Raw genomic sequence first — 25,836 nt, 5'->3', positions numbered from 1 at the left:
TAAATTGGCTATTAGTCCACTCTTCTGTGATGTGCAACTTTAAAAGCGATACCACTATATCTTTGCAAAGTTAACAGATTGTTTTAATGTGTTTTGGCTTTTGCAGTATCCACTATTGGTGAAGTGTTACCCTTATTGTACTTCCTTTGTATACTTTGCGACTTCTTGATCAGCCATGATGCTTTTGAAAAGCAAACATCCCTGCAGTAACTTTGGTGAGGCTTGATTTGGAAGATCATTAGTGATAATTTTGGTGAGCATGGGTTGAAGAAAGTGTCCTTACAAAACCTTAGATTTTTGTTTTTTGTAGATGCTTTTAACTTGCCTTGATCAAAATAATCTAGCATTTGATACAACCAAATGGGCTATAGGGTTCTTCTTTTGCTTTTTTCCTTCTCTCTACTTAATTCAAAACAACTTTAAGAATTATTTTTACAATGACAAACAGGCAACTAAAAGACAAATGGCAATGAAAAAGAAGCCTTCTTGGTGGAGGTACTTGGTACCTCTCAGTTGCCTTTATGCTTTAAACCAGGGGTCTCAAGCTTAAATGAGCTGTGGGCCACTGTTGGCGCTGTCATCTCATTGGAGGGCCACTTTAGTGTTCAAGTAGTACAAAAACACAAACAAGAAAACACCCACAAATATTTCCTCACTCTTAACTGAAGCCTTTCATTGACCATTCATTGAACTACCAAAAAAACAAATTGGTACTCTCTTTCTGGCCAGACACGTGACAGCACTTCTGTTATAATTTTGTTCGTATTTAACAAAATAAGAATACAGATGTAAGTGTACACATTAGTTTTTGACTGCTAGTGAAAATTGTTTTCTCTACAAATAACTCTCACTGAACTAACACAGCCAATCCCTCAACATGTTTGTACTCTCTGCTCATATTGCCTTCATATTAAGTCTTTTTTTTTTTTTTTTGCTTTTTAAAGAAATTATTTTAACATTGCACTCAACAACAAACATCTCCTCCCTAACAAAATAACTTCAAGGGCCACATTTTATTATATTTCTTCGTGGCCACAAGTAGGGGTGACGTGGGCTGCAAGTGGCCACCAGGCCGTGACTTTGAGACCTCTGTGTTAAACTAACATGGCTTTAGATAAGGCCACCTGTTCTTACCCATCACTACTTGTTGATAATAATGTCTTAAGTGATTGCTTGGTTGGCTAATTAACAGCAGCTTGGAAAAAGAAGTAGCAAATGATGACATTTGGCTCTCATAATATGCTAATGTCAACTAGATGTTGGCTACAGACACTGGTGGTTTATGTCTGCGTGATGGTGATATCAGGCAGGTGTTGCAGTTGTTAATGGTCAGTTTTATGTCTCGTATAGTTTGTTCTAGAGGCTGAACTGCAATTCTACTGATTGATTATAGTACAGACATGTCTGCGTGGGCATAATGACTACAATGGCAGGATTGATTTTATTTATTAAAGTAGAGGTTACAGTCTCTCCTCTCCTCCTCTTTTCTCTTCTCCTCTCCTCTCCTCTGCCAGATGGCTGCTCCTTAATCAAACTCTCGTACCTTAGAGAGGTAAACACATTATGCTGCCCTGATTACACTAGCTTGGTGAAGCGTACAATGGAATGTGCGTGTAGGCTTTGCATGTGCATGACGGCTAGTGCATATGTACTTGTGTGTATGGACAAACTAGACAGGGGTGGGGGGGCTCCTATTAAGAGGCGGTGCTGTGGGGTATACACTTGGGAACCTTCAGTCTTACAAAAAGCTCCCGTCCAGAAGGGATACACACGGGAACAGAAATTGTTACTCAGCATAAAGATCTTCAGTTATTCTCTCATTCTCGGACAGTAAACAATCCCCCGCCCACTGTAGCTATGGAAACACTAGCTGCCGCAGGCCCTCATATGGCTCCACTAGTCTGTTCTACACTGTGGTATACTATAGTTATCCCTGCCAAGTATTGAGGCAGGCATACTGCTGTCATACATTCCAGCAAATGCCATAAAGGGTCCTGTCATACAATCCAGCAGATCAATAAGCCCCTGGGCTTGATGTCACACAGTAATATATGTCTAGCTGTGAAAACACTGACATCGAGGCAAGCCATGTAACTTGCTTTGGCAAGGGGAACAAAGCAGAGTGGGGCTGCAGTGCTAATAGTCTGGCAACCCGATAGTGTTAGAGGCAAACACTACGGTTTTCACAGGACTCAGCTGACAGAGTGCCGAATGACTGCGGTGTGGCTCTGCACGTCTTGGTCTCTGGAAATTCAGAGGGGGGAAGAAAGCAGTGTTACATGCTGCTAAGTTATAAAAACAGTCTTGCACTGAGAAAACCAAGCTGCTTTAGTGTTATTGACCTTTTAGGAGGGTGCAGAAAATTGTAAGCGGGTCATATTTGGAGTAGAAATGTAAAGGAGGTGAATATAGAATATGGACCCTGACAGCTTCCGTCTCTGTCTATAAAAACCAGGAGCAATTTCCTACATGGCTGAAAAGAAAATCCAGATGAAAGAAATGAGAATGATTTTATTTGTCCTTTTGTGATTCATTGTCTTTCTAGTTACTGCAGAAAGTGGCATCTTTCTGAAATCAGTATTTCCTTGTAGTAGTTAAGCACTCCTGGGATATGCTTATAGGTCGAGTCAGTCAGAAAAAATGCTGTATATTTAATTAGCTACAGAGAGGATAATTCAGACAAAAATCACAATACGTTATCTGTTTATCTAATTTCTTATGGTAATTAATGTAGTTTGTATCTCCTTTAATAAAGTTCTTTGTAGATTCAGCTGTATTTTCCGAGTGGTGCAGCCTATATTTCAAGGATGCAAGGGTGAATAGTTGGGTGGAGGTTGCCCGAGCAGTTATTCTTCGGATTTAAGAGATGTCTAGATTTAAGTAATTACAGCAAACAGTAACCAGACATTGTTCAGTACTATCACAGCCGAGTCACAGCCAATTCAAACATTTTCTCTAACAAAAAGTTCAGATGTCATCATTTTGTTGAAAAGGAGGACATTATTGTGACATAGTTGCCTTTTCCCCCCTTCCTCTTCTCCAATGATTCCAAATATGGGCAGTGACATTAATAAGTAGAAAATTGGTCTGTTCAGGTGTCTGTGCCAGGATACAGATGAAGACAGTCATTTTGGTTATCAAATTAAGCTTAGATCTAGAGTAGTGTCATTTGACTAGAGTACCACAATGATGTTTATTCCACTGTGGAACACGTAATTAGCAGTGATGATACTGGCCTTTGATGAGGCCGGATGAGATATAGTGAAATCCTTCATGCATTATAATTTGTGTGGTGTGCAACAGCGTAGGCATCAAGAGAATTAAGACTATGAATATGGATGTTGGGTGAGCATCATGAGAGTAAATGTGCTTACTCTATTGATTAAATCTCCCATCAGTCACCTAGCAGCGTGGTCCCCATCCCCTGTCTCTCCCCCCGTCTATCCTTTCCTCTCCTACATCTCTCTACTCATCTCTGTCAAGGCGGGCTCAGTGGAGTGGTTAAATTGTCCATAGCGCGTAAACGGTCGTTTATAAAAGTCGACAGACGTGGCGGTCGTTTGCTGAAATTAATTACCCCTCGAAGCCACAGCAAGCATGGGCTCTAGTCAGTCAGTCACGGTCCACCACCTCACATGCCCTGTACCTGCACAGAAAGACAGAGAAAGAGAGGGCTGGAGAGAGCCAGGTAGACTGGCATCATTTTTTGCAAGAGTGCAGTGACTGAAGGACGGGGATGATTAAAACTGGGAATGAATTATGAGTGATATATTATTCCATAAAGTGGAAGAAGTGGAGGTACAAAATCGACCCCCTATATTATGTTGTGATACCACAACAAAACACAGAAGACATCTTGGTATTAATCCAACTTGTGCACTTTTTAATTGTGAAGTACCACCCCGTGTGCATATATTACTGGAGCAAAAGATCCATGGGGAGTTTTGCGCTGACACAGCCCAGGAAGATAATGTGATACAGACCACAGTGACGTGAAACTAATCAGAATGTGTTCATCTTCAGCAGGAGTAACTTAATGAACTTCTGCAGTATCTGATGCAACACTTCTCTAACATTAATAAAAGCTTCATCTCCTGTCTGATTTGCATAATTGTTAAAATGAATCCACTGACGCGCTGCTCATTTTTTCATTTTTAATAAAATGATGATCTGTGTTAAAGTGAGCCATCCCTTACTGTTGAGATGGGAGGGGAGAGGGAGGGAGAAGAAAAGAGCATGGGAGGAGTGGGATTTGCAAAGGGGCCTAAGGTGATTTGTCACAGTTTTGATTCAGTCATGTAATGAAGCATGCACTGTTGTACAAGGGGTTATTGGTTTGAAGTGATATTTCATATGGCCTTATGGCAGTGGAGATGGTTTGGAATTTTTCCCATATACTGTAACACAATCTCTCCACTAGCTTGTCTGCCTGTCTCATTGCCTGAAACATGAACGTGTGTCCTCTGTTCTTAATCTGCTTCTTGCTGTTGTCCATTTAAAAATGCTGTGCCTCATATTTCAGAATATTTTTGCTAGTGTCACTTGCTATCATAGATGCTTAAGTAAAAATACTTAAAGTTGGTAAATGGACTGGTTCTTGTATAGCGCTTTTCTACTCTCACTGAGCACTCAATGCGCTTTACACAACTTGTGCATTCACCCAATCATGTGCATTTACACAAGCACTTATCTAAGGTTTTTAGTGCTTCTATCTAACATTCACTCACATTCATGCTCTGATGGATGCATCGGAGGGCAACATGGGGTTAGTATCTTGCCCAAGGATATTTGGCATGCAGACTAGAGCAGACTGGGATTGAACCACCAATCTTGCGGTGAGTAGGTGTCCCGCTCTACCAACTGAGCTAGAGCCATCCCATTATTTGTGTCGTAGAACTGAAGATGATTTCCTGATTTATTTAGAGGTGCTGTATGTGATTAGTTTCAGGCTGAACATTACATTAGGATTAGACTACCTACAGCACAGTACAGCTACTGCACTAACAGAGTCATGCATTCTGTCTGTCAGTACTTCTCCAAAGCGTCGGAATACTTTAGATAAGATCTTACATTACTTAAAATTCCATGTATTTGGATTAACCAAATCTAACAACTAGTATCTGTTATAAGAAAGACTAGAATCTGAGCTAGTCTGAGCCGACACTGCCCCAGTAAGCCTACAGGCATTTTTGCTGGTTAAAGACAAGTGTTGGCTAGTATCATCCTGTAACATTTCTCAGTATAAACCCAGTCAAAGCCAAAATGACTGTCAATACATTCAATATTGGTGTAGGAAATAATTATTAAAAATTGCATTTATTTTCTTTTTGCTGCAAGCTTTCTCCACATTATCTGACATTACACCAGACACAAAAGAACTTTCCTTGGCAACAAAACAACAATATAATAGCTACATAATGGGGACCCTTGAAATTAGTTTAAAAAAAAAAATTAAATGAATGGGGCAGCATACAAGTGTTCTAGCCTCTACACATGTTGAAGAAGGATGACAATAAACACAGTAAAAACTACAATGGTGACTACTGCAGCTGCCAAGATGGTGCCAACCTGACTTGTTGATGAAGGCAGTAAGAGTTGGGTATGGAAATACTTTGGTCATCCACCTCAAAATGCAAAGGGGAATAACTGATCCCTAAAAGGAAATATACAATAAACATTAGGTTTAGTAAAGCACCTAAAAACCCAACTACCTGATTTATTCACAGATTTCAAGGTGAATGAGTTTCAGTCAATATCCAGCAACATCCAAATGATCATTCTCCTTATGTTACTGCGAAGTATGCATTTCCATTTAGGTTGGGAAAGCTGGCATTGCAGTTGTAAAGTCAGCTACATCACAAAGGCTATAATATTTGTAATGGCTCATGTCATATAAATGTTTAAGATAATTTGATGTAAATAACTTGTCCTGTGAGCAGAATCTTAGCATTTAAATGGTGTGCTATAACCATGCCATTCATTTAAAAAAATAAAATAAAATAAAATAAAAATAATAAAAAAAAACAATTAAATTATTTTTTTTTTAAAAATTATTGTTTGTTTTTTTTTTAATCGAGGATTTTATGTTTAGGTACATGGAATAATATGTATCAAATTGGGTGTGAAAAATTGTGTAATTATACTGGTATTGGTATTGACTGCTAAACTGTCATTCCAACTTACAGTAATACTTACAATACTTACAATATACTCTGGTAGCCCATTGACTGAGTTTAGCACTTAATCTTACTTCTTATCAATACTTTGAGGCAGCGTGTGGCTTTACTTACCTCTGCTATTAAAGAAGTCTTTGAGAATGTGGGAAGGTGTAAAGATTCACTAAATTTCAAGACTTGGATATTAACTTCAAGACATTTTATTTGTATATTCACATTATTTACAATTGTTGTTGTTTTTTTTTTAAATACAACAAATTAATTAGTACATAAAGGAGACCCAGTTGAAATAGATGAGTGGCAAATTAAATCAATGCAATAAATCAGCAGGGAAGTTTTGAATTGCAGGTGAGATGTGTAACTTTTGGTCTTTCCTAGCTGCTACATTAGAGGCTTGAATCAGTCTTTGTGTCCTACATCATCACACAGCAGGAGCAATCTGAGGTATCAGGGGGGAGGAAGAGCAGGTTATTAAACCACCAGCCTTACCTGTGTTTAAGATAAGATAGAACTTTATTAATCCCTCGGGTGGGTTCCTCTGGGAAATTCGGTTTCCAAAAGCACAGCACCGACAGAAGTTACAGTTACAGTTGCCAATTCACTTTCTTTAAAATCTTCAGCAGTACTGACAATGTGCAAAAAACAGTTGAGAGAATGTGGCGTAGATGTAAACACACAATGCCAATGATATCATTTCTTTAGGTCTAATTTCTTCCCCTTTGAGTTCCTGGATTGAGGAAACCGTTTATTCTGCATTCTGTGTAGTCCCCATGTTTGTATCTCAGGAGACTCACAATGAGACAAATTTCCTCATGCTGTGTGTGGCAATTGGATGTAATAGTCCATTTACCACTGTAAATCTGCTGTGTGCGAATACCACTGTGTGTGTGCGCGTGTGTGGTGATATCCTGGCAAGTGTTTTTCCTGAATCCTACCAGTGCAGCTTCTGTAGAGGACTATCATCATCATATGACCTCTTGTATTTTTCCAGCTGTATCTGAACTAACATGTAAGGATTTGACTCTTGTTTTTTCTTCTTTTTTTTTCCCTCACTCTCTTTTGTGGCTCAGTGTTTGTTATACATCTGGTGGTCAGTGATGAGAGAAACGCATCCCTGAGACACAGCATGGCCTTTCCTGCTCCATTTACAAACTGCTTTGATGTCTGTTATTTGTTAAACATTGGACTTGGAAAAATCCTTAGAACAATGTCCTTTTTGTTAAGAAATGCAGATGCAGCAGGGACACATTCAGTCTGTAGAAACTGGCTGAGAATTAGATTGTGCTTATAAGTCTGTTTGATATTAAAATTAAGACAATTAACTGGCGTGAACTTACTATAGTAATTAAGGCTGTCCTGTCACTGGATAAGGTAATTAGGAAGCTTTATTCTGGCAGTGTATGGAGTGAGATGTAAAGATTGTGCTGCTCATAATAGAACTATGAAGTTGTGGAGGAATCAATTCCCTCTCTTTCGTAAACTTCAGTGTCAGCAGAATCTTAAGAATTCATGAAACATTCGGTTGGTATGCTACTGATATTACACACATACACATCCCTTGGCTCCTTGTATGCATTGTTTTTTGGCATTCTGCACATGGTGTTGAATGAATGTGCAACCTTACTCGATCAAACACTGTGTGTGAGAGTCTGACAGGGAATGGATGCTCTTTAAAGGTATACTTACATAATTTCTGCTGCTGGCAGTTTCTCACAAATCGCTTGTTTTATTTCCCCAACATAATAAAAATAGTGATTTGATCATTTGAAATGATTCAAGATTGGACATGATGGAATAGAATTATGTGAAAACTACCCAAAATTATCTGCTCAAATCAGCTTTCCTTTTAATAAAACTGTTGAGCCAGTTTAGTTTCCTAAACTTGTGAAATTGTTGAATATCTGTTGCAATTTTCTTTTTTTATGATTACACTAAAACAGATCAGGCACATTATGATGATCATTAATGCAAATGCTTTTTTTTATTTTATTTTTTTTTATTTATACTACAGACTCACCTGTCTGGTATAGAAAAGTGTTCAGGAGTAACTGTTTGCTCCTGACAGTTGATTTTAGAGCAGAAATCTATGAAAGTCTCTCGATTTGGGGATGTTTAAATGGATCATGTCTAGAGACTCCTACGCACACAGCAATAAACTACCCTTCAAGCCTCATTAACATTTTGTTAAACCTGGATTGCATGAATCATCTAGAGCTTCTTTATTATCCTTCGGAAAGTTTAAGTGTTTAAACTGTCTCAGATGCCTTGTTGTTTATGGACAAGTGGTGTTATTAAAATATGAAAGTTGCCATTCGCACATTAAAAAAGACTTTGAGGCCTCTTCCTTTGAGTGTGAGGAAAAAATGAGTGTGAGAGTTGGTGATGCTGCTTTAGCTTGGATAATTTGATGTCCTGCTTGCCAGAATGGTTGCCATGGTTAATGTTACACATGTAATGTAGCAAAGTCCAGCACTGTTAAAGTTTAAAGCAACTATAGTAAATATGACCTTTTGAGCCTAACATTAACAGGTGCTAGCATGCTGTAACAGTAGAGGGATGTCAATGTTAGCCTTCAGCTCAGAGGAATATTGTTTCTAAGCCTCATAGAGCAGCTTGTATGGTTATAAAAATATGTGGCATCATATTTTAACTTAACTTTTTTTCTTTTTAATTGAAGAGTGTGTGTCAAAGCAGGAACCTGTTTTCTTCATGCAAAAGAGAAATCTTGATGGTTTGTACTTGTGCTTAATTGCTTGTCGGCTAATGACTTCAATCTGAGTCACTTGTCTCCCATTTCAAGTACATCATACACACTGTAAGATGAGCAGCCATTTATCTGATGACTTACTACCTTCCAGGATTACTTTGGGTTGAAAAGAATTTGATTTTATGGTTAGTAATAATTTACTGTAATGAATAATCACAGGTTCTTTAGAAGAAATATAGTCTAAAACTAAGTGGTTGACAGTATATAAGCAAATTTGAAGACTAAACCATGCAAAAACAATTCTTAAACATCACCTACATTTGCACAAAAACACAATTGTAAAGATCAAGTTATTTTGATTACCTAACACTCTTATTGTATTGAAATAAATGTATGCACTCCTGATGACACATTTGTTTCAGAAGCAGAGTAAACAAGCTCAATTTGTCAAATGGTTAACAAGGCAGATGAAAGGGATTTACAGTGCTGAATTCAGGCTTGCCTACGGGCACGATGAAAGGTTAGAACTGTGTTGCACACTTTGACTCAGACCTGCATTCACACATCAGTGCTAAGGTAAGACCGGTAAGATTTTCCTCAATTAACTCTTGAAAACCCAGTTAGATCCTAATAAGAGCTTTATTTGACCAAGCGGTTCTGAGGACTACCTGGTGGTAAATACCCACTGGGGAAATTCCCTGGAAACAACAAACCTTTTTAATGTTTGTTTTTGCGTTGCTGAGAGAAATTGGATGTTATAGCTGGCCAGCAGTTGGTGATGCAGCATAACCTCTTCTTTTATTTCCTCATTATCCAGTTTCACCCTCTGTTTTCTTTCTATGTTGCTTCCCTGTGTGGTGGATGACTATAGGGGAGTTACGTGGAATTGGTAGTGAAGATTTAGAATATTTCATACTGGGTCAAAGTTGCCCTTCATTTCATTTATTGTATACACACTCCACAAACCTTGGACATTAAATTTGTTGTGTTTTTCTTCCATTTTTAAGGACTGTGTTAAGAGCTTTTGTTAACATGGGTAATATGTTGGCAGTGGCTGCTGGAGCTGCATCAGTGTGTTCAACCAGTCACCCTACAATTAAATCTGTACCAATTACACTACGCCTATGTCAGTAAGAACTCATATTTTGTAGCTTCTCTGTAGTAAGAGCTAAAAGAGGACAATAAACTGAGTTCTAACACTACAGTGGTCTCTAATTCCTGCATTTTGGACACGGGACACAAGAGAATAGTTCATCCAAAAGTCAGAATTATAAAGTTCTCCGGGTTCAGAAGTGCATAAACTCTGACCTGAGTGTGCTTGGTCCACAAAAGGCTGTAAAGATCATCGTTATCAGTGGTATAGAATTTTTTACCCAACTCTTATATATGGAGCAGTGTTTATGTTCATCCCCTGAAGATGTCTGTACATAAATGTTGCAGGTCTGCTGCTAAGGGCGGTGGGTAGATTCTTGGCATCTTTACTCTGCATGTCGAAGTATCCTAGCGCAAGATGCTGAACTCAATTACTCCTGATGCATACGAACAATGAGTGTGTCTGAATGTTAGGCGTAGAAAAAACAGTCCTTGTTTGTCCATTTCTTTTTGTAGCATGTCCTTATTTAGACAAGAAGCATGGTGCACCAGCCTTTAGCCACTCTATCACCAGTCTGTTGCAGGGGAAAACTGCATGAATGCACGTGTCTTCACAATTTTGACGTTAAACAGCCCAACACAACAGTTTGTTTCAGGGTGACTTACAGCACCACATATCAACCAGTTACCTCAAGATTCTTAAAAGTAGAGATGGTGTCTGTCTTCCAAATCCAAACTGGAAGCTGGTTCCACAGAAGAGAGGCCTGGAATCTGAAGGCTCTACCACCCATTCAACTTGTAAATATTGAGTATCTAAGGCCACGGGTATCCTTAAGGTGAAGAAAAGCAGGAGCATAAACATCATTTTCTCCTCTTGGGTTTTCCACTTTTGTGAACTATGGGGAAAACAACAAAACAGGGATTGGTTTGGTCAATAATATTTAGTAATTTCAAGGACCCTTTCACTTTCATAGTCTTTGGTCGAGAGCCATGTTTCTCAAACATTATGTTAGTAGTAGTAGTAGAGACAAGTGTTGCTGTCTTTACCACTACTGCCAAAAAATACTCTGTGACAATGGGAATAGTTCAACAGTCAGTTTTAGTAAAGTACGTGAAGTTTCCCTTTAAACCAGAGAGGGAGATGCTACAGTATATTTTTAAGGTGAAAAATATAATTTTGGTTATCCAGTTTTGCTTAACTGGTTTGTCCTGACCAGTATTGCTGCTATTATGAAAACCTTATATGGTCAGAAGCTGTTATGTAGGAAAACGGTTTCATCTTCAAAAGATGTTCAAAGAATAAAGTTATATTAGAATTTCAGAGCAAAACTCAGTATAGTTGTTACAGTTTGGTTTTTGCTGAAAATGTGACTTTTTATGACTACAGTGAGTGTAAACTAAGGTAGACCGGCCGAATGTTATTTGAGTTAACTGACCAGAGCAATGACTTCTCTACTCACCAGATTAGCTCGACTTGCTTATAACTTGCACAACTCACTCAAACCTGTGGAGAGTGGTATGAAAAAATTAATGTACATGTAGGCATAGTGACAAATGGCTCTTAGAGTAGCCCACAATATTAATGTGTTTTTGCATCACAGGCTGTAAAGTAGTTTAATTGCCCACAAGAAATGAAGCTCTTATCTAAGAGTTTTCATGTATGCTTTCTGTTCTTGTGCCCCCTCTTTCCACTGCAGTGCATTGTCTGCCAACCCTTGTATCTTTCTTTCTCACAGAGAGCTGTAGTCAGAGGGCAGAGCAGCCTTTTCATGCATGGCTCACTTTGCTTATGTAAGAGCACTACTTAAACCTGGTTACATCACATAACAGGCAGCACTGTGTCAGTGGGTCACTGTGCCATACAACCACTGAACTACATACACCCTCCATGTCGGGCCCTTTTGCTGACATGTGTGAAAGTAGCATTGCTGTGTGCAGCAAGGCATCCTGTGCAGTTTGGAAGGGACTGTTTTAAGCTTATAAGCTTTTATGTATTAATTTATCTCTGCTGGTTATATTAGATAATCTCAACAGTCTGTTTAAACCAGGATGGCATTAATTAATCACGTACATGTAGTGAAAAATGACCATTTTGCTGCTCAATTGTTGCTGCACCTGTAGGGTGCCAGCAGGGGGTCCTCTGTTTTCCAAATATTCTTTATGTATCCTCGTTGCACTCTTCACTCCAGCTCACACCGCCACCCACCTCCACCTTTCAAGCTGAGCAGCCCTTATCGGTCTTTCTTTTTCTCATATTCTATTTAGCACAAACACACTCACAAGGGCTTGGAAGAGGGCAGGACCAGCCACTCCCACTGTTCTATAGTTCCATCATAAACACAGAGGGCGAGAGAGCCAGACAGCGAGAGGAAGAGAGAGAGCGAGGGAGGAGCATAGCTGCGCTGAGCCGAGCCCCTCTATGCCTCAGCACGCACAGTGGAGCAGACGCCAACAGCCACACAAACACACTCCCCTCTCAGTTACATGCACAGTCACACACATACCGCACGCACACACCACCACCTCCACCACCGCTGTTGCCGCCACCACTTCCACCACACACACACACACACAGTGACGGCTGCCAGGCGCAGTGGGAAGCAAGCCGTCAGGGAGTGAGCTTGAGAAGAAAGAGAGGGGAAGAGAAGAGAGTTGGAGGGGGCACCTTGTGGATCAGAAGGGATTTTCCTCTGTGTGAGTGCACGTCTGGATAACGCCATCTGCTTCTTCCTCAGCTAGAGGAGTTTTCACCACGGCTTTTTCTTTTTGCTCATCCTCCACGCCGGGCTTCAGCAGTATCTACCTATCTATCCCCGGAGCTTAACAAAAGAGGGAGGGAGTGAGGAAAAAAAAAAGGCAGTCACAGCTTCAGCTCTAGACCACCCTCTCTCCTCCTCCGCCTCCGCCTCCTCTTCCTCCTCCTCCTCTTTTCTCCCCAGCTCCACATCCATGTGTGAGTTCATCGCTGATTTCCCTGTCTTTTAAGGATAGAGAAGAGGACAGCGTGTGTTCTCCAGGATACAGCCGAGCTCCCAGAGGGATCAGGGTCTCGTCTGGTACACAAGAGGGGGAGGAAGAACGAGACAGGGAAACGGATACACAGGAAGAGAGAGAGAGAGCTGGAGAGAGACAAGAGAAAGACACTGGAAAGCAAATTAAGGGGCATGTTCAGGGCAGCACAGAAGAAGAGTGAGTCAAATTTTTAGAGCGGAGTGTGCAGGGAACCGGCAACCGAAACCCAGCCGTTCATCCCTCCTCCTCCTTATCATCCTCTTCTTCTTCCCTCTGCTTTCCCCCCCCCTCTCAGTCAGGCTTTTCAATTCCCTCTATTGTTTCCCGTATTTCTGCTATCCTTTCATATCTTCCTTTCCTCACTCCACACCTCCTTCTCCCCAAACCTCTTTCTGCTGCCACTCCGGAATCTCTTTCCAGACCCACGCAAGGAATGGTTCTGTGAGATTCCCTTTGAGCTCTCAGACAAGTAGACGGACTAAAATCTCAAGCACTATCTGTTCTTCTATCCATTCCTCCTTCTGCGCGTGTATCACCTTCACCAGTGAGAGGAGAGCGTTCTCTCTTCATCCCCCACTCTTGGAAGCAGTCATTTAAAGAATTCAGGCCATCCCCTCGGAAGTGATCAGCCTCCAGGACCTTCAACTGGATTCCAGCTACATGGGAAAACGTTTGGAACAGCAGCCAATGTACCCCCACTACACCTACTACTACCCCCACTATCTCCAGACCAAGGTAAGATGGTCAGCAAGGTTTGACTTATTGCGTTTCTGTGTTGCAAATGTAGATCAGCACGTCGTCTTAAAACTGTTGCAAAATTGCACTCTTCAACTCCCCTGTTAAAGTTTCGCCTTCCATATCTTGTATCTCTTTAAATCTTTCCTAACCAGTGTGAATCAGTCCAGAGTGTCGAAGTTGTTGCCCCCCCCCCCCCCCCCCCCCACACACACACACACACACACACACCTTTGTTGGGTCACGTTCCTAAGTCTGTGCATCAGGATCCAAAGAGTGATTGTGGCATATCTCAGGCGATCATTCTTGCCTGTGTTTTACAAAACCAGCAAACACTGAATGACGGTAAAACGAGCATCAGTGTATATATGCTGGGATTGTCTTGGAACAGAGCGTGCTAAATAGCACTCTGTCCCTTGTTCCCCCATCTGCCTTTAAGCTGGGAGATATTGATGTCACTCAACTGGATTTTTTTTCCTTTTCCAGCTGCGCTGAGTGCTTGACCCTCTCCTCCCTTCTCTGACCCCACCAGCTCCAAGTTCAAGTTCAGGGCAGGAGGCCCATCCTTCCCTCAATCCTTATATTCCCCCCTACTTTGTCCCCCAACCCCCACCACTCTGAGAACTCCACCCTGTACCCCTCCCTTCTCTGGCAGTCCCTAGTCCATGCAACTCACCCATTATGATATGTTGTAGAAATGATTGATGGAACCTGATTTACTTCTCGGATTACCTAGAATGCAGAAAAACAAGCTCAGTTTATTTATTTTTTCCCTCCGCTTTGTCAGTTTGATCCCAGTATTCTCGCGCTCGCATAGAATGCATACACAGAGCATCTTGATAAATTCATTTCACACATGCACGCACTGACATGTACTGGTTCTTCTACCACCGAGAAGGCAGAAAATGGGTTACGAAGGGCCTGATCGATAGCTCCTGCATCATATCACCCGCCATTCCCTCTGTCTGCTCTGATTCGTGTGTGTGTGTGTGTGTGTGTGTGTGTGCGACTGTCTTTTTTTTTTTTTTTTTCTTTCTTTTGTCATGATAGTAAATATGAGGAGTTGGCAGGTTTGCTGCAATATTTAGTAAATATGTACATGTCAGTGGGCAAGAGCGATGGTGAGAGAGGCAATGAAAAAGTGTGGGAGTAGAATGCTATGAGAATAGAGAGATCATGTTACTGGTGGACAGAGTGTGGGAAGAACAGGTAAGAAAATTATTGCTCGGCTGTTAAAAATATGTTGAACTGTGAGCCAAGCAAAAACTGCACGGTGCGATTGCAGGCCAACAGCAACACGTTTATGTGGAGTTCCAGACGCTGTTGGTCGAATTACCCTCCCAATTACCGCTTTCCTGCGCTCATTCTCAGTAAGCATCTAGAGAAGTCTTGATGCAGGTTATAGAGGATTTACCTTAAAATACCCAAATGACTCTCTTACTAACAAAATAAAAAGCAAAAGTGCAAGTGTCCATTTGAGCACAAAATATTGACCACAAAGAATAGAGACTTTAAAAATTTTCTAGTGTTTCTCTTGCGTCTCAAAGATCACAAGTGCATGTTGGTCTGCTTTCATTTTGTAAATTGAAATGGTTCCACATGGAAGACTTTTTTCACTGCTCGTTAACTTTTATATTGCATGCCTCACTGCAACAAGTTGTGGACAATTACTATACAGCTCAAAGCTGGTGGAGTCCACTAAACAATTAAACTTTTTGAGGCTCTGTATAACTGAAACTGATCAACCAAAACATGTCTTAACTAGCCAAAGTATCAACTTTGAATTATCTGGTTGATCAGTATACTAATGCAGGGATGGGTAGATTTTGTTCATGTTCACATGTTGGGCACATGAACTCTAAGAAAAGGGTCATCTCACAATGACTAAAAGGTATTGTAGTCCAAGGCTTCAATACTTCCAGTTTTAGCAGCTATTTGGCTTCACCATATGAAGTCTAAGATTTTTTTCCTATTTAATTAAGGGATGCGTTTACAGATGACACATGCAGATTGTATTTGCAGCGTGTCGACATTACCCACTTATCTGCTGATCTCAGTGCTGCACACATTCACATCTGGGATCTGTCTGATGTTTTTAAGAGCGTGCTCAAGACGAACAAACAGAAGCTGAGAACTGTTTGTTAATGCACATCTGTGATTTGCTTGTAATAAACGTCTTCAATGATAAGCGCGCCTTTCTGTTTGCTAATTTGCACCAGAAAATTCACGTCTGCTAGTAGAGAATATGAAACATGTTGTTTTTAATTTTCCTTTTAATGGAAGAAACTTAAAGGCTATAGATGGTAATTGTCTCTTAGCACTCTTGTTTATTTTTTTTCTTAAACCGGATGGGGGGGAACAAATTATTGAATTTATCATCTTAACAAACCTTTTTTTTTTTTTTTTTTTTTTGTCAGAATGAGTCTTTGACAGTGTTCATTTTGTGTTTAAATGCTGTGCATTTACGCTTGTTGTTATGATTGAAGAAAATTCACGTTGAACTTAAAAGATTACTTTTTAAATTCTGTGCCGATATCTAGCATATCTGTAAATCTGGAGCCATCAAAATAAAACTGACTGTGATTTGTTGCTTTATTACACCGTACTATGCTGCATGAACACGTAGGTTAGATTAACTTCAACACTTGATGCATGCCCGTTTTACGTGTACAGATGTCACTGTGTCACACTGCTGTGGCTTGTTCTATTATTTATCTCAGTCAGTTCAAGGTCATCTCATTTCTCACAAGTATTTGCAACAGGCATCTGACTGAAACCATCACTTCATTCCTCACACTCCATCCCTCTCTTCCACCAGACCTCTCTCTGCTCTCAAGGTCATATCAAATTGGATCCTTCCTACCCCAGAGTACACACGCACTGCAAGCACAGCTGAAAGGGTGTGTGTTCACGTATGCATTCATAGACAAATAAAACCAGTATCCGTGACTGTACATGAGCCTGCAACTTTGTCAATTCATGTATGAGTGTGAACTGAATTTATTTGCTCACTTTTGTGTGGATAAGTGTGGGCGTGTTATCCTGTGTGAGGTAAAGTGACTCTCTGTGTGTGTGTGTGTGTGTGTGTGTGTGTGTGTGTGTGCGCGCACGTGTGTGTGGCCTCTGAACAATGAGTCGTCCCCCCCCCCCCCGTGCCTGACCCCTTTTCAGTGCAGCTTGCTGTCATTAAAGCCCCCCATGTCCCAGAAGAACAGTCTCCTTAGAGTGTGCGTGCCCGCACGTCTAACTCTCCATAGAAGTTCAGGCTTAGTTATGAGTCTATATGGACCTTGACAAAAGCCTTGTGTTGGATCGGCTCTTCTACTCTGACTTATATCGGGCAGGGGTAGAGGATTGTTGGGTGGAAATGTAGCCGTGCAGGTATTTTTCTGGCTTCTTTCCTTTGTGTGCAGAGAGACTAAACTGGTAGTATGTGTAGTATGTATTGTGTGCTCTCTTCGTTACTTTCTCCTAATTTACAGATATCTTTTTCCGTTTCTTCCTCTTTTTTTTTTTTTTTTTTCCCTCCTACTTTTGCTAACTGATCTGATGGGCCTCTTATTAATCTTGATTCCAGCAAGAGGAGCTTCTCCCTTTCTGAAAATCAATTGCGTGTGTGTGTGTGTGTGTGTGTGTGTGTGTGTGTGTGTGTACACATGAAGTTTGCCTTCGCTGCCCTGCAGTACTAGTCTTTAAACCTACACACTTCCTCACTGTCATTAACACACATGCACCACCTTCACATAGAGGCAGTTATGAAATGGCTGGCTTAAACTAACAACGGGGCAGATGATGGCTGTTAAACGGAAATTTACTCTTGCTCTGCTTCCATAATGGGCTATAGGTACAGTTGGTGTACATTAGCAGGGTGTGGGGAGTGATAGCATGGCCTCTTGCGTGAGCCCAGTGGCCCTTAATCATGGCTGTAAGAGGGTGTGAGGGGATCAGGGTGAGGGTTAATGCACAAGTGCAGCTGCACTGTTAGATTCTGTGTGATTTGTTAAAATTTAACCTGTGTGTGTGTGTGTGCTGCTGCTGCTGCTGCTGCTGCTGCTGCTGGAGGGACTAAAGCTCAAATCTGCCATTCTTGAATATGAGCAATGTTTTGGATTTTTCTGATTGCGCTTGTGAGCTGGTTTCATTTGCTTTATTTTCTATGCTTGTTGTATTGCTTAATAGTTACAATTATTTAATGAAAGGATTTTTTTTTTTTTTAAGAAATGAAGACTGCAAAAATCCCTAACAAAATGTGCAAAGTATTTTAGCTTGTTATTATTGCTGTAATTTCCTGTGTGTTTTCCTGAGGTTGTGGTGGTGTCACTGCAAATTTAGCAAAAACAACAAACTGACATCTCTCCTGTTTGAGAAGAGGAAACATGGCATTCATGACACACGACTTTTAGTTTTGACAAGGCAGATTTTCTTAACTTCGTGTTACATACCTTTTAATCTGTTACAGTGTAACAATATTAAATTAGCTCTATAACCTGATGGAGAAAGGCAAGGATTTCTTAAATCAATCAAGATGAAGTGCAGGCTTTCAGCTTTAATTCAAATAGTTTACATCAACCTTTGAGGAATTACACCCATTTTTACACACAGGCCCCAATTTTAGAGGCTCAAAAGAAACTCAACAAACTAATATCATTTTAAAAGTAAGATTCTTTCTAATACTTGGATGAAAATCCTTTCCAGACAATGACTGCCTGAAGTCTAGAACCCACAGATATCACCAAATTGTCTGTTTCCTCCCTTAATATGCTGCAAGGCCTTTTAATGCATCCACCTGCAGTTGCTGCTTGTCTTTTTCCCTTCAGTTTTGGATTTAATAGTAGAAAAGCATGCCCTGTTGGGTTGAGATCAGGCGACTGACTTGGCCATTGAACAATATCCCATTTCCTTTACCTTGAGAAACTCTTGGGTTGCTTTTGCAGAATGCTTTGGGTCATTATTTGTACTGCTCGATCTGGCTCAGGAGGTAGAGAAGGTCGTCTATTATTCGGGAGGTTGGTGGTTTAATGTCTGGTATCCTTAGGCAAGACTGAACAAGTTCATCCTGATGCCTTCATCAGAGTCTAATTATTGGATAGAAAACACTTAGGCATAGAAAAAAGTGCTTGCATGAATGGGTGACTGAGGCTTGTATGCAGTAGAGTAGGAAAGCGCTATATAACAACCAGTCCTTTTATATTTACAGTGTTCTATTATTTTTGCAATATTTGGCTGAACACGAGAGTGCAGCCCCGTTTGCTATCATCAGTTACCAGTATACAGTTAGTGGCCTGGTTCAACTGGCAGCTTTACATGTCAATGCCCCATAACACTGTCTCCACCGTCTTTGACAGTTCATCATCCAAAGCATATCATTGTTTCTGTCCTTGTCCATATCAGTCTTCCCATCATTCGCTTCTCGTGTTGCAAGTAAATTTAGATTTTAGTTTTTTTTTTTCTCTTTTAGTCTCCAGTCCTTAAGATCGAATGCATTAGCCAGCTATCTATGATAATTGTTAAATGGCAGGCTTCTTCTGCCCACGAAACTGATTGTCATTCATTGTTCAGTTAATTGTGAGTCTTTGGTGGTGTGCAGAAGCAAAACCACAAAATAATTGTGCATTCCAACAATTTATGGACCTAACTTTTTACCTGCACACTTCCAAATATAAGCCAGCACTCTTGCTTGTCTTCAGTTAAAATGCAGAAACTTTCGAGTCTTTCTCAGCTCCCCAATGTTTTCATTTTGCTCATCTTTTTCGTGTATAGCTGTTTGACTACGCAAATGATTTTTGTCTCCGTATGCATGAATTTGCTAGTGAACTTTGATCTTTATCCATCATGCCTCTCTAACTATAGCAGCTATTCATTTTTTTTTTTTTTTTTAATTTTAATCTTTGCAGCTTGTGGTGATGATTGACTGAGGATGTGAATCTTTGATGATAATCACTAAGAGGGAGATAAGAGAGGCTAACAGGAAAAAAAAGTCATATTATCAACCAGCTAATCATTAGTTTGCTGCAGATCAGTGTGCTAATATGCTCAGCGGCACACAAGGAGCTTTAATTAGGATAATGAGAAACAGCATTTAGTTGATATCAAAGTAATGACACATGCGGACATGCCTGGACATCTAAATAGAATATTTTGTCCCTTCAAAAATGAGCTTTTCACATTCAATTACTCCCCATTATGCGTTAGATAAATGTGGTCAGTAGTTGGCTTTGTTGTGATGAGTAAACCTCATAAAGGAAGGAGGGAAACGGAGCACACAAAACATGCCTGACCTCTTTTCGGCTTAGCTCGCTGTCATTAAAACACCCTGCATTGTGTAAACACAAAGAGAACATTAAAAATTTGATTAACTCATTCACCCATCATCCATTTCACATAACCTTCCCCCTTCTTTCCTCGTCTCCTCCCGAGCTTCTGTTCCTCCTCTTGTCAAATATAAAGTACTTCGTCTTAGCAGAAACAGCCGCCATAAATTATGCAGCACACATCTCACACACACAGAGACGCTGAAAAGTGTGTGTTTAGTGTGCAAAGTAAACAGAGGGTATAAGCTTTATAGCCTTGCATGCATTCTGCTCATGCCCTGTTTCTTCTCACACATCTGCCTGCCTGCATCAGTTGTAGTTTTACAACCGGCAGTATTATTATGTGCATGTTGTTTAAAGACCCAGCTATTCTGTTTAGATTTCAACTCTGATCTCCATAGCATCGCATGCCAATGAAGAGAAGAGAGAATGGCCTTATGTTGCCGCCTTCTACTCTCCCTCCTTTTTTTTTTTTTTTTTTTTTTTTCCCCTCTCTCTCGCTTTTCCAGCCCCTATCCCACTGTGTTCTGGGCTCTCTCTCTCCCCTTTCCTCTCTCCTACCATCTGTTCAGTTTGCTGGGCCTGGGTAGTTTTTACTGCTTAAAAGGGACTCTCCTAACCACCCATATATGTCCATTTATTATTCTCCGTGGGCTGTTCTATTCTTGTCCCAGTACAGTAGTGGTTGCTGACCATTGCCTTACTATGTTAAATAGGAATGAAAAAGCTTCAGTGGGTCAGCTCATGCACAGAGGGGTGAGAGAAGCTCACCCCTGCCAGTTTTGTAATAGAAAAATATGTGCAGGAGGGAAGGAGAAGGCAGGATAGAGGCAAAAAAGGGATGTGAAGGAGACATATCAAAAAGAGAACAGATGGCTGTAGCAAAAATAATTCAAAAGAAGAAAAAGAAGAGATAACGATCCAAAGGGAAATAAAGAGCGACGCTGTGAAGGAGACAGGAGTTGCAGGCTCAGTCAGGGAATAATGGTGCTGCTGCATTTTTAATAGTTGGCCACTTTGTAGCGACCCTTGTCTAATGGATTCTCTGCCTCTTAAAAGCTCCTGTCAGAGCCCTCTACCTCTAACGGTTACACAACGGAAATTACTGAAGGCTCCAACAGTCCCCAACACTTCCTGATAGAATAATAATATTGTCTGGCATCAAACATAATTCCAGTCCACAGATTTTTTTTTTTTTTTTTTGGGGAAAAATATGTTCCGAGTTAAATTTACTTGCAGGAAGCAGAAACTAAAACACTGAGGGCTTAAGAAATGTCCAAGACTCGCACTGATATTACAACTCTTTGAGACGAACAGCTCTGGCCGTCACTTTGCTTCCTTTTAGAACACCGCTAAGTGCCTGACAAAGACTTTATTGGTGAGGTGAAAAGGGAGCACAGAGCACAACCTCTAGCTGTTAGCTATTTTAAGTGTGTGTGTGTGTGATTCAGTGTACAGACTATGGCCCCTGGCCATGAGCCTGATCTAGTTTGTAGAGATGGTAGATACCGTTCAGGTCTTCACAAATTACAGTGGGACAGCTCCAGATTTGCATTTTATGGCTTGTGGCCTAGAAACCTACTGTAAATACAGAATGTTAATAATCCTTAACGGTTTGTGAACAGATGGAAGGCTAAGAAATATGATGTGTAAAAAGGAAAGCTTTTAAATACTTTGGTTAACATAATTTTGTTTTTCATAGAAAGAATTTCAGTTTTTGCAGTGGTCAGTCAAATGCCAAGTGTTTCAGTCAGAGCTAAAATAATACCATGTGTTGTGTTTTAAAGATTCTTGTAGAGCATTTAGTTGACTGGTCAAGAGGCATTACATCAGTGCCCCTAAAGTACATTTGGTAGAAATATGATCACCATCATTTCTGAGGTGAAAAGTTTAAGACCTTAAAAACTGCTAATGGGAAAAAAAAGTGAGTTATGAAAGAATCCTGGACACTTTGGTGTAAACCTTCAGCCAACCTGCACAAATTGGAGGAGAGCAATAACAGCATGACTTTGAACTGCAAACTAACTTGGCTTAGTCTCAGAAGTAGAAATATTAACTTTTATTTTGAAGACCAAGTAAAGTACAGTGTTGTGGCTTCATTGCTTCATCTGGAAAAGAAGAGGGAGATCTGCAACCTCAACAAAATTTATATGGGGATCTAATGCTTCAGAGGTGCTGTCGGAGGGAGGACATGGTACCTAGTACTTTAGCCACAACTAACATATTAGGGTGCTGCTACTTTGCTAATTCAAGATCATTTGTATGCCTTGGCATAAGATGAATGGGAAAAGCTTAAAACACTGCAACATATTCAGTATCCTTAAAAGTTGCATGCAGGAACATCTGACAAATAACACATTAAAAGATTTTTCTAGCTATCTGAAATTGGTTATTCTTCCTGTTTTCATGTCAAAGCAAGAAAATCATTCACATGATCATTTTTTTGTATTTCACAAAATATTATGAAACTTACAGCACAGTTGTGGTTCTCTTTGGCATTCTACCTACATCCTCCTGCCTATGATCAAATCACAGCTCTACATTCAGTACAAGAGCACTCCCTTGTGAAATTGTTTAATCAGTCTGGCTTCTGATCTAGAAGCGTCCTGTGATTCTCAGTACAACTGATTATATATCTAGGATTTTATGTAAGTTGGCAGAAGCCTTCAACTTAACAACTGTGTGTGAGATAAATGCATTTTTGGAAAACTGGCCAAAATTGTTGGACTTATAAATATAATAAATGTAATGACCAACAATGTTTGTTTGTTTTTTTTTATGATAAACTTTCAGATTTGTGCAGAACTCCAGTCTGCGTTGCTCATCTTGAGCTCTCTCTATATATCGCTGCACATGTAAAACTTTTCCTCTAATTATTTGTATTTTCGGCTAAGAAAATAGTTTTTAGTTGCCACTTCTTGTTTGCCAGTAGAACCACAAAATATACTACGAAATACACATTGAATCTATGAAGCAAAACATTCAGTTGTGATCATTGTGCTGTTTTTGTTGATAAACACAATCAGATTTCATTAAAATACTTTGTATGAAAAAGTGCATTTTTGGTCAGGACTGTAGTTAAGAATATAACTCTATAACAAACAGACATTATTTGCATGTATGGTGTGCATATAATCTTATAATCAATATCGGGGTTTGGTTTTCTTAATCATGTTTTCCATTTACTGTGTGTGCTCCCCGATGGAAATGCAGCAGGGTAGGTTTGTGCATTGGTGGATGTGTGATCTCTAGACTAGGGACCAGATAGATAATTGAAAGATGGGCCTAAGGGATTTTCCCCATGTGGTGTTCTTTGGCACTTCCTTCTTTACATCTCCCTTTTTTGTCTCTCTCTCTCCCCCCCCCCCCCCCCATTGTCCCTCATCTCTTTCTATCTCATGCGGTTTCAGGATAGTGCTGGCTGTTCAGAGGAAAATTTCCCCCTGTAAAATTCCATACATAGTTATGAGTCATTGCATTTTGTTAAAGATGTAGCAGTGGTATTTCCCTTTCCTTCTCTTGAATACATGAAATCAGCAGTTGTGCTAGAGTAGTCATAGCTGTTGTACTTTTTTTTTTTTTTTTTTTTTTTTAAACAATGAGGAAGAATGCGAAAAATCTGCATACAATATCATGGAAGAACCTCTTGACTTCTGGGCATGAATAGCTAATAATTAAAACCGTAAGTTGTAGAACTATGACCTTGATGTCAATTTGTACTGAAAATCTTCTCCCCACCCACTTTACCTGCTTGTCTCATATCTCTCATATTTCAAAAAGCTCAAAGCTTTCCAGTGTTGCGTAGAGGTTACTGGAGTATGACTGACTGGCGATGCTGTCCAATCATGTACGATAAATCCCTCCAGAGTTGTGGTGAGTCAAAACCAACTAAATAGGTGCCAGGAGTGAGACCCCTGCAAAAACTGTGCATTAACTAGAAATCCAGCTTAAGATGTGCACAGGTTGGGGGGTGGAAAATCCTAGAGCTCAGTATATCCCACAAATTTTCTTTGCTAACACCTATGGTAAACTTTAAAACACACATTAAGGTTATACCCCACAACATAAGACCTCAGTATTTAGAGATTTCTCACAAGTCTTTTCTGGGCCAAATAACTGCAGACTGATGGGATTTTGAGTGTGTATTTCTGTTTGAAACTTTCGTTTGTGTATGCTGGAAAGTAATGTGCATATGGAATGAAAGTTTCACTTTTCACTGCATTAAAGTGTGCTTTCAATGTGCAGTCAGTCTCTTCATAATGGCTGCTTCCCACTGATACCATTTCAGTCCTGGTCACTTTTAGATTGCTTGCAAAAACATTGGGTTTTTTTGTATCCAGAAGAAAAATGGATCGTCTCCAAGTGGGAACAAAGTCTGGTGCTCAACCTCTGTACATTTTCTTTCTTTGTTTGAGAGGAATTTTTAAAGAAACCGAGTTTAACTCCATAAAACTGCCACAGTGTTTGCCCTTGCAGACAGTTTAGCTGGGTTACAGACACACTCTTGTCCCTGAGCCAGAGGTGGCTGGCCAGAACAAACATCTCCTATTCCCTGTTAATGAAATCCTGAATAAAATTCTCCCTCCTCAGCTTGCCCCAAATACCCCCCCCCCCCCCCACCCCCCACCCCCATGTACACACACACAATTGCACAAGTACAAATAGAGACACCCTCTATCTACAGTTCTGGTACACTTTCACACATAAAACCATGTACTGAACCCCTATAGCCACACTCCTAGTCAGGGATTATCCTGTGAAAACACCTCTTTAGTTGGACCCCAGTCAAATTACTTTTTGGACCTCTTGTGCTTTTATCAGAGCTGTCTGTGTGGGGGGAGGAGTGGTATACATGTGAATGCAGTCCAAATATAGGCTGATGCTGATTGCAGAGTTAGTCCAAGTGAATGCCTACTAATGACACTTGGAAGTTTGTATTTCACAGAATTTGTGTGTTAGAAATTCTGTGTTGCCTATATGCCAGTCATTTTCTAAAGATAAAAAGAGCAAATCGCCAAGTTGTGTTGCCTGCTGGAAAGCTGGGTTGAGGTTTATGAAAAATGAATTTGACATTTACAAATAGCAGGCATGGATATGAAGAACACGGCTAAAGCCCCCAATCCAGTAGGCTTTTGGAAACGTTATACTAGCAGTCAGCATATAGTCATCCTTTTGTTTACAGGGGTACCAACTTACTGCCTGGGCAATGGCCAGCTCACTCGGCTGAGCACAGATTGTTAGGCTACATTCAGCTTTTATTCATTCACACTGCAGCATCTCCTCGGAGACTACCAGCCTTTTTCAAAGTTGTGCTAGAGTCTGCTGTAAGTATGTTTTGGTGTGTGACTTGAAGAGTGTGTGAGCATGCGCATGCACAGGAGTGTGCCTTTGTGTGATGTGTTTTCCTGCTTGTGCCTGAGACACAGAGAGATGAGGCGAGTGTGCCAAAGTGAAAGATAAACAGACTAACGATGAAGGAGGAGAAGTCAAGTGTGCGCCTGTGTGCACGTGCACATGCGTAGTGGATGTGTCGAGGATGCAAACTAGCTTTGTAGCTCTCAGTGAAGTGTTGATTTAAGTGGAAGTGGAGGGAGGAGATGGGATAAAAGGCCTGACTAGATTAGGCTGGCACACACTACTGAGGCGTGTTGTACTGCCTGGCCTTTCAGCGCACTCTGAGCGCGTGCATACGCGCCTGAGAGACGCGTTCTTGTGTGACAATGTTGGAATCGGGTTTGTGCGTGCGACTGTTGGACGCACTTGCTCTGGTGCTGATATCGGTGCTGCTGTACAATAAAGCAGC

General features: G+C 40.5%; 1 protein-coding gene across 2 annotated transcripts in view; it reads left to right on the top strand.

Moving 5' to 3' along the window:
- The first annotated feature begins 12,422 nt into the window (after positions 1-12,422).
- The window catches only part of LOC146698199 (RNA-binding motif, single-stranded-interacting protein 3-like), a 133,943-nt gene continuing 120,529 nt past the window's right edge, over positions 12,423-25,836 (top strand). For both annotated transcript variants that reach the window (XM_085473226.1, XM_085473227.1), the window contains exon 1: positions 12,423-13,722. In XM_085473226.1, the coding sequence (XP_085329352.1) occupies positions 13,648-13,722 (75 nt within the window). In that variant the 5' untranslated portion in view covers positions 12,423-13,647. The remainder of the gene's footprint in view (positions 13,723-25,836) is intronic.

The sequence above is a fragment of the Copadichromis virginalis genome, linkage group LG11 (genome assembly GCF_057382275.1).
Source record: "Copadichromis virginalis isolate Kocher_CV1m ecotype Utaka linkage group LG11, C_Virginalis_male_GT1.1, whole genome shotgun sequence".
Classification (NCBI taxonomy): Eukaryota; Metazoa; Chordata; class Actinopteri; order Cichliformes; family Cichlidae; genus Copadichromis; species Copadichromis virginalis.
The sequence above is the reverse complement of the archived record's forward strand: the minus strand, read 5'-3'. Positions and strand labels throughout refer to the sequence as shown.